General features: G+C 39.9%; 1 protein-coding gene across 2 annotated transcripts in view; it reads right to left on the reverse strand.

The window, feature by feature from the left end:
- Positions 1-7047: 7047 nt before the first annotated feature.
- Positions 7048-20684, reverse strand: part of LOC106090872 (transient receptor potential cation channel protein painless) — a 72300-nt gene continuing 58663 nt past the window's right edge. For both annotated transcript variants that reach the window (XM_059370144.1, XM_059370143.1), the window contains exons 2-5: positions 15453-15557; positions 15202-15384; positions 13179-15137; positions 7048-7926 (exon numbers count right to left, since the gene is read on the reverse strand). In XM_059370144.1, the coding sequence (XP_059226127.1) occupies positions 7384-7926; positions 13179-15137; positions 15202-15384; positions 15453-15506 (2739 nt within the window). In that variant the 5' untranslated portion in view covers positions 15507-15557 and the 3' untranslated portion in view covers positions 7048-7383. The remainder of the gene's footprint in view (positions 7927-13178; positions 15138-15201; positions 15385-15452; positions 15558-20684) is intronic.

The following is a 20684-nucleotide window of genomic DNA, read 5'->3' on the forward strand; positions in this document are numbered from 1 at the left end:
TTAGCACGCTTTTACTTGTTACTCATCTTTCGTTTCTCAGAGTTATTGTCTTTCTTTTCCGTATGGAAGCTATTGGTCCAGAGTCATATCCGAATGGCTATATGGGATAACACATTAATGTCTCGATGGCTCGAGCCGCTTTGTTCAAGATCTGAGTCCCACTCCCAGACGCCCCCAACCTGGGAACGGTCGCTGATAAAGACCATTGTTTATTTCGGGCGTCAATAATTCGCCTTGACATTTCGAGTACAATAGGCACTCTCAGAGAGGGATCAGTGCCATTTGACCTCACATTATGACTCTCCTGTCGAATTTGGTAACTGTCCTCGCCGTATGTACAACTACTCCTCATAAATACGAAGCTTTCCACAAGCCTCAAGCTGGGGATGAGCAGGAAGCTTTCACTTAAGCTTTTCGTGATAACGATAATCACCACACAAGTCGGAGCTCTAAGTTCCAGCCTGTGAGGTACTCACAGTATTCCCGTCTCGGCCGGATGTTAAGTCAAACGTTATAAAGGAAATGTCAGATTGCCTCTAGCAACACTTATTGTTGCCTAGACCAGAAATATTTTAGCAGCCCTCGTATAATAACCGTTTGATAGTCAAACTCTATGGATGGATATTTTTATAACTTAATGTAGACATAAGAAAAAAAAACAAAAAATATTTAAAATACTTGGTAAAATATTAACGATAGTTAATTACGTTAACCCTCCATAAATATTTTGTGAACTGAATGTAAGCAGAATTTATTTTTAAATATATGTATGTCCTTTAGAAGAACAAATAACACCAGAATCATAAGTTAGCTTAATGCATGCATTGTCGGATGTCATTAAACAGTGAAAAAAATATTTTGAATTGTCAAATGCAAACTATCTAATTTTGGTATGGATAAATAAAACACATAATAAATACATAAAAACTTAAAACTTTACAAACCCCACGTTGACATCAAACTAACAAGACCTATTGTATTTTTCAGAAATGAATAAATCCAACTATGAACCCAATTGAACATACCTTCTTAACAGGCCAAACATTTTTTAGCAAAAATAGAAACACGTCTATTCAGTTGAATGATTGGAAAGGAAAAAGGATATTTAATATTTATTGACAGAGTTTACGAAGACTAAAAATAAAAATACAAATTCAATTCTCATGGCCTACATGTTTTTCTTCTTATATATTTTACAAAGAGTTTATTTCAACACCGCCACTCAAACAAAAAAATGAATTAAAATGTTGCCCCATTTGATTTGAACAATAGTTATGTTTATCAGTAGGAATGGTTTTGGATAAATTGTCTGCAACAATGAGTTGAGTTTTGATTCCAACAAATTGAATAATATTTGACTCTCTCATATAAAATGATGGTGAATATGTTTCGATATTGCCAAATATTTGATGGTTGATGCCAAATGCATTGCACTTTGATTGTCGCAATAGATTTTTGTGGGCTTTTCATTGAGTTTAGGGTTGAATTCTGCTTCAAAATTTCTTAGCCATACAATCTCCTAAACTGTGACAGAGAGTGCCATGTATTCGGCTTCTGTAGACGATAATGCTATTGTTGGTTGATTTTTGGAAGCCCAATATACAGGATCTCCTTGAAGAATATTTACATAACCTGTAACTGAACGCCTTTCATCGGAATCACTAGCCCAGTCGAAATCAGAATATGCAATTATATCATTGCATTATCACTTTTAGAGATAAACGATAATGCTATTGTTGATTGATTTTTGGAAGCCCAACAGACAGTATCTCCTTGAAAAATATATACATAACCTGTAACTGAACGCCTTTCATCGGAACCACTAGCCCAGTCGGAATCAGAATATGCAATTATATCATTGCATTATCACTTTTAGAGAATGTTAATTTGGCGTCTTTTGTTCCCTTCAGGTATATGAAAATTCGCTTTACTGCATTCTAGTGTGCATTTCCAGGCAATATACCATTCTTCGGTTGATGATTCCACTCTGAAAGCTGCGAATATTGTACTATCTTTATTTGTTGACTTCTTTTTCTTCTGCTTTGACGGGCGGGACGGTATGCAAAATGGTCAATGCCATCACAATTGAAGCATCGCGTATTTCCTTTCTTGTCTTGCTTTGGAGTATTTTTCTTCACATACTTGTCTTCAGTAAATTTTCCTTTCTTCGAAAATAACGCAGTATTTGAGGGCGAAGGTTCAAATTTAATGTCTTGTAAAAGCTTCTTCTTTTCACTACCCACTGTTAATGGTTTACCTGTGCTTCCAATAGTCATAATCATTGGCTGGTATTCAACAGGGAGTCCTTTCGGTAACAAACATCCAAAACATTCGTCATTAACACAGAATCCAATGTGGTTCAATTTTTGTGTTGTTGTGATAAACTGATTTACGACTGAAGAACATTCCACTAGTTGTATAGAACACAATTTTTGTAACAAACCAATTCGTCTGTGCTATCCAGTGTCTTGATAGATTCTTCCAAACTTCAGCCGCAGTCTTGCAATCACGAACATATACATACAGACTCTTATCAATTGCCAAAATAATTTTGCATCTAGCTTTTCGGCCCTTTTCAGCATCAACCTCAGCAACGTTACTTATAGGCTTGGCATGCAAGACCATGTATCTTCCAGTTCTAGTCGCGTCTTCAGGGCGAAACTCCAAGTCGACCAGAGCTGATTGGAAAGCTAAAGATATTTAATATTTATTGACTGAGTTTAGGTTAGTTTTAAGTGGCAGCCTGCCATCAGACGTTTTTTAACCATCCAGATTGCTTTAAAATGCCCTATAACTTGCGAATGTTCATATCCGCTAAATCAGACAGGTTCACAAAGAAATGAGAGTGGAACTCCTTCTAACTGCTAGTGCGGGACACACACACACAGTAGGTGTTCTATAGTCTCATCTTCCTCGATGCCCCTACAGCTTCTGCAAAAGTCGTTGGTGACAGCCTTCAGTCTGTCAGCATCATCTTCCTCGATGTCCCTACAGCTTCTGCAAAAGTCGTTGGTGACAGCCTTCAGTCTGTCAGCATGTTTTCCGATTAGACAGTGACCTGTCATGAGGGACACAATGACTGAGACGTCTGTTCTAGCCAATGACAGCAAATCAGTAGATCTCTTCAAGTCTAAATGAGGCCACATAGTTTTGGAATGCTCACAGCCCCTCTTTGTGACCATCATCTATCATTCGTTGCTCTTCGAGCCTGGTCCTGAAAACTTAGCTTACATGTCGCTAGAGGCATACCCACAGATGCCAGTGTCCCTAGAGTGTGTAAGGTAGTTCGTAGTCTCGCAAGCTCGTCCGCTTTAGAATTCCCTAGGATATCACTGTGGCCCGGCACCCAGACAGAGGTTACGAAGAATAAAAATACAAATTTAATTCTCATGGCCATTTCATTTCAACAAAATTGAATCCATAGCAGCCAAGAAGTCGGTAAAGTCCCCATGACCTATGGTGAGGGGTATAAACTTAAATATTGAAATAAAATGCTACATATTACACTACTGTCATTTAAATATTCTTTCTTTTTTTCTTCTCAATGACCAAGAAGTTTTGCAAAAGTGATATTTCTTTAAATTGTTTTAAATTATTTTCTTATACCATGTTTAATCATTTAATTTATATTATTCAATATAAGGTCCCCACTGTGGTCATTAAGGCAAAGAATTATATTTCATTTTTATACTAGAAAAAAAAACCCAAATTTTTTAGACATCATTCGAAATATGACGAAATATTACATATATGCAATAGGCTTTAAACGAATACCAAATGTCAAACAACCTGTGTCTAATTGTACGAACTTAGAATACAACAACAAATTTGCGATTTAGATGTTCTACAAATTTGAGAAGTATATACATATGTACCACAAATGTTTAGACCTTAAGTAATACATACATACATGCATACAAAACACTTAAAGGATTGACAAATATTTTGATATTATGAAATTGAAAATTCGTAAGATAAATTAGAATATATATGTATATATATATGTATTAAATTTTTATGAAGTTACAAAACGATTTTTTTGATGCCGATGATTTTGTGGCTTCAAATATATGATGGCAGTGAAGATGATGATGATAAACCAAAATGTAACAATGAGTTGCTTGTTTTCATTAATGAAAGGCCTTACAGCTTGTTTAGCGTTGCTGTAAAACGGTGAGTATAAAAAAGTGTTGTAAATGTAGTCAAATAAGAGAAAATAACTTTTAAATATTGTCTTTAGATAAAATTCTAATAAAATCGTATATGTTTTCTTGAGAAAAATATTTTAGTGAAATTTTGTCAGAAGATACCACAACACCAACCATAGTATGACGCGTTTCGATTCTTGGTGAAAATCTCATGGATGCTTTGAGATGTGAAGGCTTCAAGGACAGTGCGTTGGCATGTTGTACTTATATCGAATTCAATGCGAAAATGCCTCTGTGATACTCGTATAAGTACCACAATACCACGCTCGACATCTTGTCTGCTAGTTGTTCTTTTCCCAATGCATGTGTTAGTGTGTGTAGCAGGGATGGAAAATTTAATATTAAAATGGTACCAAAAAGGTATTTTTAGGGGGCCAAAGGAGTCCTTTTTGTCTTGCTCTAAGATTTAGGGCGATGATCATTTTTATACTCCACCATAGGATGGGGGTATACTAATTTCGTCATTCTGTTTGTAACACATCGAAATAGGCTAGATGCGAATAGGGTAGACCCTATTAAGTATATATATTCTTGATCGTCATGACGTTTTAGCCAGTCTGTCTGTCGCAAGCACGCATAAATTCGAAATTTTGCACAAATACTCATTATTAGCGTAGGTCGGCTGGGATTGTAAATGGGCCAAATCGTGCCATGTTTTGATATAGCTGCCATATAAACCGATCTCTGGTCTTGATTTCTTCAGCCGCTAGAGGGCGCAGTTCTCATCCGATTTGGCAGAAATTTTGCATGAGGTGTTTTGGTATCACTTTCAACAGCTGTGCAAGTATGGTTCAAATTGGTTCATAACCTGGTATAGCTGCTATATAAACCGATCTTTCATCTTGAGGTCTTGAGCCGCTAGAGGGCGCAGTTCTCATCCGATTTGGCTGAAATTTTGCATGAGGTGTTTTGGTATCACATTCAATAGCTGTGCTAAGTATGGTTCAAATTGGTTCATAACCTGGTATAGCTGCTATATAAACCGATCTTTGTTCTTGAGTTCTTGAGCCGCTAGAGGTCGCAGTTCTCATCAAATTTGGCTGAATTTTAGCATGAGGTGTTTCGGTATCACTTCCAACAACTATGTTAAGTATGGCGCAAGTCGGTACAAAACCTAATAAAGCTGCCATATAAACCGATCTGGGTATATTGACTTCTCGAGCCTCTAGAGGGCGAAATTCTAATCCGATTTGGCAGAAATTTTGTACAATGGCTTCTCCCATGCGTGTTCAATATGGTCTGAATCGTTCTATAGCTTGATAAGCTCCCATATAAACCGATCTCCCGAGTTTGCTTCTTGAGCCCGTACAAGGCTCATTTTTATCCGAATACACCGAAATATTATACAATGACTTTTACAATGATCAGCATTCAATTCATTTATGGTCCGAATCGGACTATAATTTGATATAGCTTGAATAGCATAACAGTTCTTATTCATTATTCTTTGTCTGCCTAGAAAGAGATACCGCGCAAAGAACTCGATAAACGCAAATTTGGATAAATTGGGTTGCCCAAAAAGTAATTGCGGATTTTTTAAAAGAATGTAAATGCATTTTTAATAAAACTTGAATGAACTTTAATCAAATATACTTTTTTTACACTTTTTTTCTAAAGCAAGCTAAAAGTAACAGCTGATAACTGACAGAAGAAAGAATGCAATTACAGAGTCACAAGCTGTGAAAAAATTTGTAAACGCCGACTATATGAAAAATCCGCAATTACTTTTTGGGCAACCCAATAGCAGCCATGTAGACCGATTTCTCGATTTAAGGTCTTGCGCGCATTAAAGGCGCATTTATTGTCCTATTTCGCCGAAATTTTGGACAGAGAGTTGTGTTAGGCCCTTCCACATTCTTCTTCAATTTGGCTGGGATCGGTCCAGATTTGGATATAGCTGCCATATAGACCGATCTCTCGCTATAAGGTTTTGGGCCCATAAAAGGCGCATTTATTGACTGATGTCGCCGAAATTTGGAACAGTGTGTTGCGTTAGGTTCTTCGCCAACATTCCGAAATTTTGCCTAGATCGGTCCTGATTTGGATATAGCTGCCATATAGACCGATCTCCCGATTTAAGGTTTTGAGCCCATAAAAGTCACATTCATTGTCCGATTCCGCCGACATTTGAGATAGTGAGTTGTGCTCGGCTTTTCGACATCCGTGTAAATTTCATCAAAATCGATTTAGCTAAAACTCCCATATATATCTTTTATGCGTTTCGACTTATAAGGCTGTAGAAGCCACAATTTTCGTACCATCGTAAGAAAATCGTATAAGGTTCTATACAACTTTTGGACCATTGTTTGTAGGTCACACAGTATGTTTAAGTTTCAATCGTTGGATATGAGTTCTTTTTTACAGCCCGCCCTGACAAGCTGATTCTTATGCCTCATGAGTATGTCACATCCGTTAATAAATAGCTCAACAGGCAACCCATAGGCACCGGCTGGCTGTTGTTGTTCTTCAACAGGGATACTTTTTGCAGGTATAAACATACATATGGGTGTGTGGGAAATCATTTTAGCTAGGTGGTATAAGTTCAATACCATCATGGGGAATAGGTTTTGGGTTAGCCACGCCATTTTATTCTTCTTTTATTGTCTCTGCAGATTTCCATATATTTTGAGTACTTCCGAAAGCATAGAAAATGGAATAAAAACCTATACAACTTTTGAATTTTTAAATTTATTAATTTTATTAACAATATAAAAATAATAGCAATAAATTTTGAATTGCAAATTGAATTTGCGTGCAATACAGGTTGTGTAAAACATACATAAATTACTACAAATGAAAAAGTATATAGGTATACTGGTACTTAAAGTTGGTGTTAATGGATAATGGATAAAATCTTCTTATTTATGGACAATTTAACAGTATTTACTTTAAATTTAATACCAATGAAATAAATTGCAATATCATAATGATTATAAAACACATAGTTTTGAATTTCATGTGGAAATAAAACAATAAGTTGTTTAAAATTGTTTATTTGACATTCTATAACTAATAAGGCCTTGAGGGTGTTAGTTTACATTTTTCGTTACTTTTGTTTTTATGGAAAACATACATTTAAATTTTTTTTAATATAATGTTTTAACACTGTTTTGAAGAGATATTTTTTATTATATTTTTATTTAATTTAATTCTATAAAGTCTACATTGCGTCACTTTAATTTCTATCTGCTTTTAAATCCCTCAATAAGGCAAGTATATTGTCCATTTTACTTTCAATATTCCTCAGGCGATTTTCCGTATCTTGCTGACGTTTGTTTTTCTCCATTTTCACGGTCTTTTGCTCCAAAACGGCCATAGCCAATTTAACAGTTCGTCGATCCATTTCGGAACATTTGTTGGTAATGCAAGAACACAGACAGGGTCCAAATTGTACTGGAGGATCCAATAGTTTCTTCTCCTTGGCCACATCATGCGAAGGCAATGGATGGAAGGAGTTTTTCTTGATGGTACCACCCAATTCTTTCATTTCATAATTTTCCCCTATGGGTATCAATACTTTGTTACTATCATTTGGCAGTATGGCTATATGACGATAGTTGGGATACAGATTCATTAGACGACGGCAAACCGAACGGAATGGTTCGTGATTGACAATAAAACTGGAACGTTCTGAACGACCTGTGAGTACTTCCTCGTAGCGGGAGAGCAGTTGTGTGCGGCAAATGGCACCATTCAATTCAGCTTGTCCTTTAATGGCCTGGGGAAGAAACAAAAACAACAATTTTATTTGGGTAAATTGGAAATCTATTTTACCTAGGATGCGGGTATACTAATCTAGTTATTCTGTTTGTAACAACTCGGTAAAGGTAAGAAGCCCCCCTCCTATGACAAAGTGGCAAGAAAGCAGTACAGAAGCGAACTGACACACAATGGGAGAAAAGAGCGTGCTAAGTTCGGCCGGGCCGAATCTTATATAGCCTCCACCATGGATCGCATTTGTCGAGTTCTACGCGCGGTATCTCTTTTTAGGCAAACAAAGAATATTGAAAAGAACTGTTATGCAATTCGAGCTATATCAAGTTATAGTCCGATTCGGATCATAAATGAATGCTGAACATTGCAGAAGTCATTGTGTAATATTTCAGTTCATTCGGATAAGAACTACGCCTTGTGGGGGTTCAAGAAGCAAAATCGGGAGATAGGTTTATATGGGAGCTGTATCAAGCTATTAATCGATTCAGACTATATTACACACGTATATTGAAGGTCATAGGAAAAGCCGTTGTACAAAATTTCTGCTAAATCGGATGAGAACCTGTACCTTGATTACAAGAATACATGGACAGACAGACAGACGGACATAGCTAAATCGAATCAGGAAGTGATTCTAAGCCGATTCGTATACTTATCAATGGGTCTAGCTCTTCTCCTTCATAGCGTTGCAAACAAATGCACAAATCTATAATACCCTGTGCTACAGTGGTGGTGTAGGGTATAAATATGCCGTGTGAGAACGGGTCTCGATATCTCTATCGAGGTAACAGACCATTAATGAAGATTTGGCAGTCCGAACAGTTTTTCGAAATACCAATGTGATCAAATTTAGGAGCCTGCTAAATGTCGCCTGGACAACCTAGGGACGTGAAACACCCCAGCTTTAATCATTTCAAATTTCAAACAGATATCTCCACTCGCTCTCACGCGGCATATTTTTATACCCAGCACCGTAGGATAGGGGGCATATTCATCCGTTTGCAATACATCGAAATATAAATTTCCGACCCGACAAAGTATATATATTTCGGATCGTCGTAACATTCTAAGGCGATTCAACGATGTCCGTGTGTTTGTCCGTCTATCCGTCTGTCTGTTGTAATCACTCTACAGGCTTCTGTTGTATCACTCTACAGATTTTGAGCAGCAATTTGGCACATATACGTCTTTTTGATGCACGCTGGCTAAGTTCATGAACGGGCCAAATCGGATCATATTTGGATATAGCTGCTATATAGACCGATCTGCCGATAAATGATCTAATGCCCATATATGCTTTATTTTTAACCCGATTTCACTGAAATTTGAAACAGTGAGTATCTTAAGGCCTCCCGACATAAGACCCTAATATGGTTAAGATCGGACTATATTTAGATATAGCTGCCATGTAGACCGATCGCCCGATAAGGGGTCTGAAGCCCATAAAAGCTTTATTTATTCTCCAATTTCGCTGAAATTTGAAACAGAGGGTTAATTTAAGCCTCCCCATATCTGACTTAAATATGATTCAGACCGGACTATATTTAGATATAACTGCCATGTAGACCGATCTCCCGATTGAGGGTCTAAGCCCATAAGAACTTTATTTATTACACGATTTCACTGAATTTTTAAACGGTGAGTATTTTTAGGCCTCCCAAAATAAATCCCAAATATGGGTCAGATCGGACTATATTTAGATATAGCCGTCATAAAGACCGATTTGCCGATAAAGGGTCTAAGGCCTATAAAAGCTTTATTTATTACCCGATTACGCTGAAATTTTAAACTGTGGGTTATTTTACGCCTCCCGTCATCAGACCTAAGTATGGATTAAATCGGACTATATTTAGGTAAAGCTGCCATATAGATCGTGTGTGATTGATGTCATCTAGATGTACCTCCACCGGAGAGATTAAGAAAATCAGCAGGGGCAAGATTCACAATTCAGGAGCAATGGACGATCCGGATCAAAGTTTCCCAACAAGAACTATGTCAAGTATCAAATAATCTATGCTAATACGGGAACTTGGCCGAAAAACTGCATTATTTTCCATAAACATTTATTTAGCTCTCTCCTCCAGAGTTGTCAATGTTGGGTGCAAAAGTGCTGAGGCAGAAAGACGGTGGAGCTAACCTCCATCTGCCTTTCGACTCTCCGCCTGCAATGGCTCTGCTTTTTATAGCCGAGTCGGAATGGCATGCCGCAGTACGACACGTCTTTGGGGAGAAGTTTTAACATGGCATAGTTCCCCACAAATGTCGCCAGCATTAGGAAGGGATAATCGAGTAATCCGACACCAAAGACATACAGACCATGGAAGGACAGAGGATTGCCGGCAATAAACTTGGTTAATTCGGAGCTTTTCGGGTCGGTGCAGTCCGAGTTAAAGGCGTCAAAAACCATGCCCAAATTGACATCTGGAAGTGAGAGCATGTTGAGTTGATTTTGATGAAAACCCATTTTCCACAGGATACAACTGGCCTCACGAGGACACCGGAATATTCAGGTTGATCGATTGATTCCGCTATCTGGTGTCCCATATACCCAAGCCCGGCAAGGCAAGTTATGCGATACTAAAGCCCTACAGAACTAAAAGCTTTACGCCTTTTCTACTCAAAACCATGGAACGTATTGTGGGTACCATGATAAAGAGTTGGACAGCTATGCTGAAGTTCCGAAAGCGTCTTACAGATGGCACTATGGCACGATGGGCTAGACCAAGTGTTAACCCAGAGAAGGCAGAAACCTATCTGTTCTCAATGAAGACGAAGGTGGTGACGTACCACTTTTCCTTAATAGAACAATTTCGATATCTGACAAGGTCAAATGCTTAGGTGTGATTTTGGACAGGAAACTGAATTGGAAGTGTCACATTCAGGAGCGAACTGAGAAGGCTCACAGATATTGGACACTATGTAGACTAGCCGTAGGCTCGAAATGGGGCCTGAATCTGAGGATAGTCCACTGGCTCTACAGGAGCGTGATGAGACCAATACTTACTTAAGCCTCAGTAGTTTGAAAGACTGCTATGGAGAAAAAGTGCAACATAAGGACCATACAACAGGTTCAGAGAACATCTTGTCTTGGCATAGGCGGAGCGATGAGGACCACGTCCACTAGGCCACTTTAGATTATTCTAGATATCCGATCCATAAACATACGGATTGAGTGCGAGGAAGCCACTGCGGCTAGGAAACTTTAGGCGATGAGAGATTGGATAGAAGATAGGAGCAGGTCATGCGATCGTCGAGGCGACGATAGGAAACCTGGATGGAATAGAAGAGGTTTCCGATCGGATACGTAAAATGATATTTGAGGTCGAGTACGAACCACTGCTACTAGCGGCACAGTCTTTGACTGGCGGAGCTCTGGTATTGCCATCTGCAAGATCATGCTACACGCATTGACCAAAGCTAGAGGACAGGGTGGATCTGGGGTTCTACATTGAGAAGCCAGGGACTGAGATCTGTTTCTGATTGCCTGATCATGATCTTTCATACGCAAATCTGGGCGACCACGGAATGCAGAAGGCTCTAGGGTGTTAATGCGAATACGTCGAGTGTGAACATCTTTACGAACAGGACAGTATGGTCAAGGACCGTCTTGGAGTGTAAGACGGGGATTAACGCCTTCTATAATTATGGCTCGATTCCCATAGTACCCATAGTTTGGGTGCCGGACCATAGCGCAGTAAGGGAGAACGGAAGAGCGGACGATTTTGCAGTGAAGGCCAGAGGACCGCCGTCAATAAACTTGGTTTATCCGAAGCTTTTCGGGTCAACGCAGTCTGAACTGGATAGTGCATGGACAACAAACGGGTATGTGACATTGTGGAACGCTGAAATGGTCCGGATCGCGAAAAGATGAAAGGAAGTTCGACATAGATCGGTATGGCTTTCAATATCATGCGGGTCACATAAGACAACAGGCGCACTTAGGCATAAAAATTGCGGCAAGTGTACGTGGGGCTTGTCGGGAAGAAGAAGAGAGGTTGGAGCATTTCCTATGTCTTTGACCGCCTTTCGCGGCTAACAGACATCAGCACTTAGGTGAGGACACAACACCAGACATGGACCGACTTAGGGACCATGTATATAGAACAATCAAGGAATTTGAATACCCACCTTTCCTCAGATATACATATTATCTACATTTCAACAAAATCCGGCATAAATTCATCATGTATGAACCTGTAACAGCTATAGCGACGCTAGACGTCGGGAGCATAATGTTGCTTAATCTTCCAAAATTCAGCGAAATCTAGCAGTAAATAGGCTATATGATTGAAAGACCGTAAATCAGGAGATCGGTGTATATGCCTGATATATCCGGCCTTAGAATTTGAGTCGGGTGATTGATCTATATGAGTGCTATATCAAGATATAGTCCAATATAGCCCTTCTTCTTCAATAAGACCATTGTTACGCGTGCTGTGTGGCATGTGGCACTGATACCACATGTCATTCAAGTCGAGCTCTTGCATTTTGGGCAAAAAATTGAATATCATCTTACGGTAGCGGTCACCATTCACAGTTACGTTACGATTCGCATCTGCTTTGAAGAAGTACCATCCAATGATACCACCAGCCCATCAACCGCACCAAATTGTGACTTTTTCTGGATGCATTGATAGCTCTTGCATTGCTTCTGGCTGATCTTCACTCTATAATCGACAATTCCTGTTGTTTGAGCCAAAAATGAGCTTCGTCGCTCAACTCTATTTGAACAATATGAACTTTCTTAGATTAGGTTAACTGTTAGCTTTTTTAACAGAGAAGGTAATAGCTAACAAAATACCCTTTATATACTCTGTTGGGCCGGAAACGGATATTTCGATGTATTACAAACGGAATGTCAAATAAACAGATACGTTACGATTCGCATCTGTTTTGAAGAAGTACTATCCAATGATGCCACCAGCCCATAAACCGCACTAAACTGTGACTTTTTCTGGATGCTTTGATAGCTCTTGCATTGCTTCTGGCTGATCTTCACTCTATAATCGACATTTCCGCTTATTTGAGCCAAAAATGAGCTTCGTTCGCTCAACACTATTTGAACAACATGAACTTACTTAGGTTAGGTTAACTGTTAACTTTCTTAACAGAGAAGATAATAGCTAAAAAAACCACCCTTTATATACTCTGTTGGGCCGGACACGGATATTTCGATATGTCACAAAGGGAATGCCAAATGAACACACTCCCATCCTTCGATGGTGGGTATAAAAATTGATACTCCTTCTTACTCACCTGTGTATCACTAACGGCCAAGCCATTCAACAAATTAAACAGCACAATCGTCATCAGGAAGACAAAGAGCAGGAAGAGCAAATAACTGTAGGCGGTATCGAATTGCAGATCGCCAGCATCAAATTCACCCGTCAACATGACAATGGTCTTAATTAAGGCAGCCAATGGGTTGGAGAATTTATTGAAATCATCATCCTCAGGGCTTACTGCATTGCCATTTTCATCCACTTGCGGCTTCCCGAAGAGTATGTAAAAGCACAAGGTGAAGGTTACTACAAAAATCGAATACAGGGTAAAACTCTTGAGGAAACTTTTGCAAACCGCTTCCAACATCAGCATATGCGTGGATATGGAGAGCACTGGCAGGGAGCCCACCAGCAGACACAGCTCCACGGCTATGAGCAGCATGGTGAAGACCGCTATGATCCTTTGCGTTTGACGATCGTAGGTCTGCTCACTGCGCGTCATAATGGCCAAAACAATCAAAGCCAACTCCATGTAGTTTGTGGGAGAACGGAAGTAATGCACCGGCGACATGACAAATTGTATGCTTTCTCTTATTATCATATAGACTATGCCCAGCCAGGCGATTAGGCCAAAGATATTCGTGCAAAGATCTGTGTCGGCATTTACCCGGCTCAATTTTAGCACAGTGTGGATTATAATGGAGACGGCAAAGAAAAAGTAAAGCAGGAAATTTATGTAGAAAATCGTGGACAGACGATGCCACTTGAGAAACAGAAAGCTGGTGATGAGAGGATGCTGCAAGAGATAGCGATGTTCCTTGGACTTGGCTATGAAGGCTATGGGAGCCATTTCTTCGCGTAAAACGTGCTTAAGTTTTGGCTTCGAATGACTATTCGGTTCAGGCATAAGATTCATGAAGTTCACTAAGATCTCGAAACTTTCATCTCCCACACGGGCACCATTTGAGCTGATGCAATGATCGAAATGGTCCTCTAATAACTCAGCACCCATGCCATCTATGGGCAGTTCATGGAAGGCACTCTTCACTCCTATATAAGCGCCTCTCTTGAGTAGCTCTTGTATGGCCTCTGTGTTGCGATATTTCACTGCATAATGCAAGGGCGTGGAACGCGTCTTGTCCGTCTCATTGATGTCAATGCGATCGGACTCCAACAGTATATAGAAACACTTGCGATAGTCACAATACTCCTGGGCTGGTTGCTCATTCATTTTCCTTATCACAGTGATCAAAGGATGATCATGGGCACGCAACTTCAAATCAGGCACTGCCAAGAGCTTACCCAGGGCATAGCTATTGCCGTAGGTGGTGGCCACCTCCAAGGCGGTGTTGCCGCTCAGCACTGCATTGTAGTTCACCTCATTGTCCATCAACAAGTCAAAGGCCTCGTTGGCCCCCTTCTTAATGGCCTCCAGAAGTAAAGGCAGATTTTCCTCTTTGTAGGTGTTTCTCAAGTTGTCCTTGTCCGATTTATTCAATTGGGGGAATTGTTCGCAGAACTTATCCTTGTCGCCACAGCGTATGTACGAAAGTAATTTGTCGAAAGTCACCTCACTAGCATTACGCACTTCAGGTAGACTCATATCTGGATAGGCTTCCATTAACTTTTCTCTCAATTCACCCTCACGATAGGTATCGATATCCAATTCGGGATAAGCCAAAAACATCTCAACCACTTGACGTTTTTTCAGATCATCCAATTTGCGATTTCTCATCACATGATGCAGAGGCGTCATATCCGACTGATTGGGTATATTGGGTGAAGCTCCATATCTAAGCAGGCTATCCATGCAGGCTATGACATCATTGGCATTCTCATTGTTGAGATTTTTGGCCAAGGAGTTGAGCGGTGTCAGTTCGTTAAATTTCTTGTCCACAAAGACATTGGGATGGCGCAGCAGGGCCTTGATAATGGCAGGATCTCTGGAGTCGGTGGCATGACTTATGGAATATTTCAACAAATGGCGGTTAAGCTGGAATTTTAACAAAAAAAAATGGGATTTACTTTTTTTTTCTCATTTTGCAATTTGGGCCTACCGTATTTGGACTGCAGCCTCTTTGCAGACACTCCTCCACAAATTCCACACAGCCTGGTGTGCGCAAAGCCTTATCAAAAATGCTCAAATGATTGCTGTCCAAGCGCAGGGGATCGGCTCCCAAATCAAGCGCCACGCGAAAGTCTTTGATGTTTTTGGCGGCCAAGGCATCGGCCAATTGTGTCTGTGGGGAGGGAGGATAATTCATTTGGAAAAATACAAAGGCGGGGGTTTGAATAGCAAAGTACTTACCTGGGGATCCATAACACAAGGTGGTATCTCAATTGAGTGATGTTTATTAGACATTTTGCCTTACAGTCTCATGGGTTAGTAACCAAAACAGATGTGGGAATATTTCTGAAAAGAGAAATTTTGCACAGTGAATTTAAAAATAATAAAAATATCTAAACTAAATTCGACAGATGGACAGACACAAAAAATTAAAAATTTTACAATGATCTGCAATAAATGAACTTGGCAAGTTCGAAAGCTCATATTTGATTCCCTGCTAAAAGGCTTATCTACGAATTACTAGCAAATTTGAATAAGGAAGTTTGTGAGTGGAGCATAAGTGCAAACATGGGGTTGTATCCCTCCCATTGTGGGATTTAGTTTTAATTTGAGTTCTCAGGACCTTCCATAAGGAAACGCTGAAAACCGTTACTTACGAGGAAGACGTTGTCATCATGGTGAGAGTCAGTTTGCTATCTATCATTAGGAACCTCACTTAGGGGGAACTGAGGAAGCTGCCTAGTTGGGCGAAGACCAATGAGGCTGGCATAAAACCCAAAAAGACTGAGTTGGTAGCTACTAAGGAGCTGTAACCGCCACAGGAGGGTACAGTTTGGCGCAACAGTGCTGACATATGGAGCGCCGATGGAGGCGCTAAATGCTTTGCTTGATCTTATGCCTTTGTACCTTTATACTATGTGTGCTACAACGAAGATCGCCCTCAAGCAGACGGAGTCAAGAACTTGGCGCACCCATTTAAATTTGCCCACAAACCTTCACTTAAGGACCTGGGGCAAACTTCTCAGAAATCAATGAGTGATGTCCGATTCAATTTTAAGCTCAAAGATAAGAGACGTCCTTTTTGTAGTCGAGTCCGAACGACCTCTTTGGGGTGTAGTTTGTACATGGCAAAGTACCTCATAAATGTCGCTTGCGTTAGGAGATGATAGCCACCGCTGAAAATTTTTCTAATGTTCCTGCCAGGATTCGTACCCAGGCGGATTCAGCGATATAGGCGCACATGCTAACCTCTGCGCTGCGGTGGCCTCCATAACTATGTATATTCTTCTGATTTAATGCGATGCGAACGATTACCTATTCGATGTTTCCCCAGCTGTTGCTGTCCACGCTCTTCACTTTTGATCACGTCGGAGGGAGTTTGGTTCTTATCAACCTCATCTCATCTACCCATCATTTCATCGGTGGTTGAAAGTTTGTGATTGGGCTTTGCTGTGATAAAAATTTATCTGCGTAAATCAGATCATGATCAGGGACAGGATATCCACCACGGCTTTATAAACCTCATCACCTATGTCCGAACCTTATCCTCATAAGATTGGCATAAAATTTGACCTTGGTATGGCCAATTTCCTAACGAACTCAGGGACAGTTGAGCGCAGTGGCAGTACCCTTTCTGAGATAAACGGAAACTTATAGCTTGGAAGATTCTTTCTTAGATACTTCCCCTGCTGCGGCTGTTAAAGCACTTATATCCTTCTTTGCGGCTAGCGCATTCCTTGAAACTAATTTGAATCACTCTAACGTGGTGTGCCATTTTGGACACATTAAGCCTGGCCTTGTTGCTCCGTAATATACAACTCTTTACGACTTGTTGAGCTTCACGAAGCAGCCGCAGTTTAGTACAAATACGCCATGTCTCGTTGGTTAGTTCGGTCCTTGGTTGAGGGGTTGGGTTGGGTTGATGGTAGTTCCTTTCGCCTTAAAGCGATGTGCAAAGAGGCATATGTCATCCGCGTAGTCGATGTCACCAAAGAACTCGTTTATGTCCCGGCGTATGCCAAAAGGAGGCCATCGTAGCGCAGAGGTTAGCATGTCCGCCTATGACGCTGAATGCCTGGGTTCGAGTCCTGGCGAGAACATCAGAAAAATTTTTTCAGCAGTGGTTATCGCCTTCTAATGCTCGTGACATTTGTGAGGTACTATGCCATGTTAAAACTTTTCCCTTAAGAGGTATCGCATTATGGCACGCCGTTCGGACTCGGCTGTAAAAAGGGGGCCCCCATATCATTAAGCTTACAATTTGAATCGGACAGCACTCAGAGATATGTGAGAAGTTTGCTCCAGTTCCTTAGTGGACTGTTCATCGGCAAATTTGTATGTACAATATTTAGTCCTGCAGACTGTTCAATGATTATGCGCAGGGAGTTAATGTAGTCGGCACAATAACGTGTTGGCCGAAAATCTGCCGGTTCCTTCCTCAAAATGCTGTCAAGTGTAGGCGAAATACGCTGCAGAACCAAACTTGCCATCACTTTATTTCTTGCGTTTAGCAAAGTAATCCCCCTACAGTTTTTACACTGGGTGAGGCCACCCTTCTTTGGGATTGCGACTACGATCCCTTTCTTCCATTGCGATGGGGCAGCGTATGCCCCAGGCCTCTCTTATTATTGGGGTGATTGCTTAAGCTATGCGGGTGTGCCCAGACCGCAACAGTTCAGCAAGTATATTGTCAGGGGCGGCTGATTTACGGTGTTTGAGTGAGACCAGAAAAGCTTGAATTTCTCCAAACTTGGTTTCCAATAAATTGATTGTGACATTCGCTGTGTAGCTTGTGGCGCCGTTCTGTTGAAACCACATGTCCTCCAAGTCCATATCATACAATTGGGGCCAAAAATGTTCTGCCATTAATAAACGGTAGATATTCCCATTCACAATAACCTGCCGGTCTTGATCATCATGTAAGAAGTACGGCCCAATGACGCCGCCGGCCCATAAACCGCACCAAACCGTAATTTTTTTTTTGGGATACGGTGATGACTCATGGAGTACATGTGGATTGCTGTCTGACTAATAATGCATATTTTGCTTATTGACGAAGCCATTCAGCCAGAAAAGAGCTTCATCGCTGAAACTGTTAAAGTAGACGCCACTGATTCTGAATTTCGTTGGTAAATTTTAATAATTTCGACTCGTTGTTGGCTTTCCATCATGAAATGGCAAACCTTAGTGAAGAGAAGTTTCAAAAGAGCGGCAAAAAATATGGCATCATTTGCTGTGCCTATCGGCCTACTTTTGTAGCGTCTCTAAATAAAAACCCTTTACTTACCGACCATGACAATATGGGGCTCCAATGAGGATATTTGGAGTGACATGGAATGTTTATGGGCAAATATGCAAATGATCAATTCTAGCTTATTCCAAAGATATCTTTCTCAATTCTCCAAATTTCCAACAATTAGATACGAAATCACTTCTACCACAACTTATTTTTCATTTATTCTATTTATTTCGCAAATTATCAAAACTTCTTCTTTTTTGTTACTTTAGGGACATTTTGACCCCAAAGCCAGCTTTTCGATTGTAGTCACTCTAAATTTGCCCTTTTACACCCAAATATAGATATTACCCAAGATAGTGTTTATTGTTATGCTATTCACAAGCTTATTTAATTTATTAGAGCTCCCATGTTAATAGTATTAATGAATACGCAACTCTTTAAGCCATAAAACTGTGATTTCATTTTGTTCAATCACTAATTAGTAGTAACAAAGTGTAAATTAACTAATTTCATCTTGTGATTTCCCTCAAAAACAAAGACATGTGCTGTTCTTTTTGACGGTTTGGTGAAAATCATTCAATTTAAAAGCCTTGTCGCCCTCTTCCCCCATTATGAAACATTGGTGAATTTCCAATAATGCCCATCATTAGTGGTGGTCTTCATTGGTAGGCAATTAATCTTGTAGCACCTTTTGTGTACAGCTACAAATACTCGCTGTTGGTGTTGAGTAAAGCTGATGGGGGTCTTACATCTATGGTTTGGTCTTAACTGTGGGCTTTCCATTACAAACGCAATGTAATGGCTTGTAAATAACATTGTGCGATGAGTAGTGACTTAAATGATGAAGTGGATTATCTCAATATTCATATGTATATATTGGGTTGCCCAAAAAGTGATTGCGGATTTTTTAAAAGAAAGTAAATGCATTTTTAATTATATTTGGAATGAACTTTAATAATATATACTTTTTTTACACTTTTTTTTCTAAAGCAAGCTAAAAGTAACAGCTGATAACTGACAGAAGAAAGAATGCAATTACAGAGTCACAAGTTGTGAACAAGTTTGTCAACGCCTACTATATGAAAAATCCGCAATTACTTTTTGGGCAACCATAGTTGGGTTAGGTACAATTACATGTACACATGGACATTTTTAGGTCCATACCATAGTAGCAGCAGACCAAGGCTTCTGGCGGTAATCGAACCCACAAATCCAATCCAAGAACACTCGGCTACCGGGGTATGTTAGGTTGAAAAGAGGGTGCAGATATTAATCCGCCCCATGCCACTATGGACATACACCTAAGCCAGTAATCGGCTTGTTGTGCACTCTAAAAACTATTGGGTAAGTATGAAAACCCCCTTTCGTAACTATCCGGTGAAAATCTGATAACTTATGCATCCAAATTCGATACGGATATTGAATGGTCTAATAAATATAAGTCACTGTTCAAATTTTGTATATCAAATTTCAACAAAATTAGGTAATAAAGAAAGCTTTTATGAGCTTCAGACCCCTTATAGGCACATCGGTCTATATGACATCTATATCTAAATACAGTCGGATCTTTACCATATTTGGGTCGGATGGCGGGAGGCTTTAAACTACTTACTGTTCCAAATTTCAACTAAATCGGGTAAAAATAAAGCTTTTATTAGCTTTAGACCCTTTATCGGCAGATCGGTCTATATGGCAGCTATATCTAAATATAGTCAGATCCGAACCATATTTGAGATGAATGTCGAGAGAATAAAGACTACTTACTGTTTTAAATTTCAGCGAAATCGGGTAATAAATAAAGCTTTTATGGGCTTCAGGCCCTTTATCGGCAGAACGGTCTATATGGCTGCTATATCTAAATAAAGCTGGATCTGAACCACATTTGGGTCATATGTCGGGAGGCCTTAAGCTACTCACTGTTTCAAATTTCAGTGAAATCGGGTAAAAAATAAGGATTTTATGGGCTTTAGGCCCTTTAACGGCAGATCGGTCTATATGGCTGCTATACCTAAATATAGTTCGATTTGATCCATATTCAGGTCAGATATCAGGAGTCTTAAAAAAACCATCTGTTTCAAATTTCACCGAAATCGGGTAGTAAATAAAGCTTTTACGGGCCTCAGACCCTTTATCGGCAGATCGGTCTATTTGACTGCTATACCTAAATATAGTCCGATCTGAACCACATTTGGGCCCTATGTTAGGAGGCGTAAAATTACTCAACGTTTCAAACT

Source organism: Stomoxys calcitrans, chromosome 5 (genome assembly GCF_963082655.1).
Source record: "Stomoxys calcitrans chromosome 5, idStoCalc2.1, whole genome shotgun sequence".
Lineage (NCBI taxonomy): Eukaryota > Metazoa > Arthropoda > Insecta > Diptera > Muscidae > Stomoxys > Stomoxys calcitrans.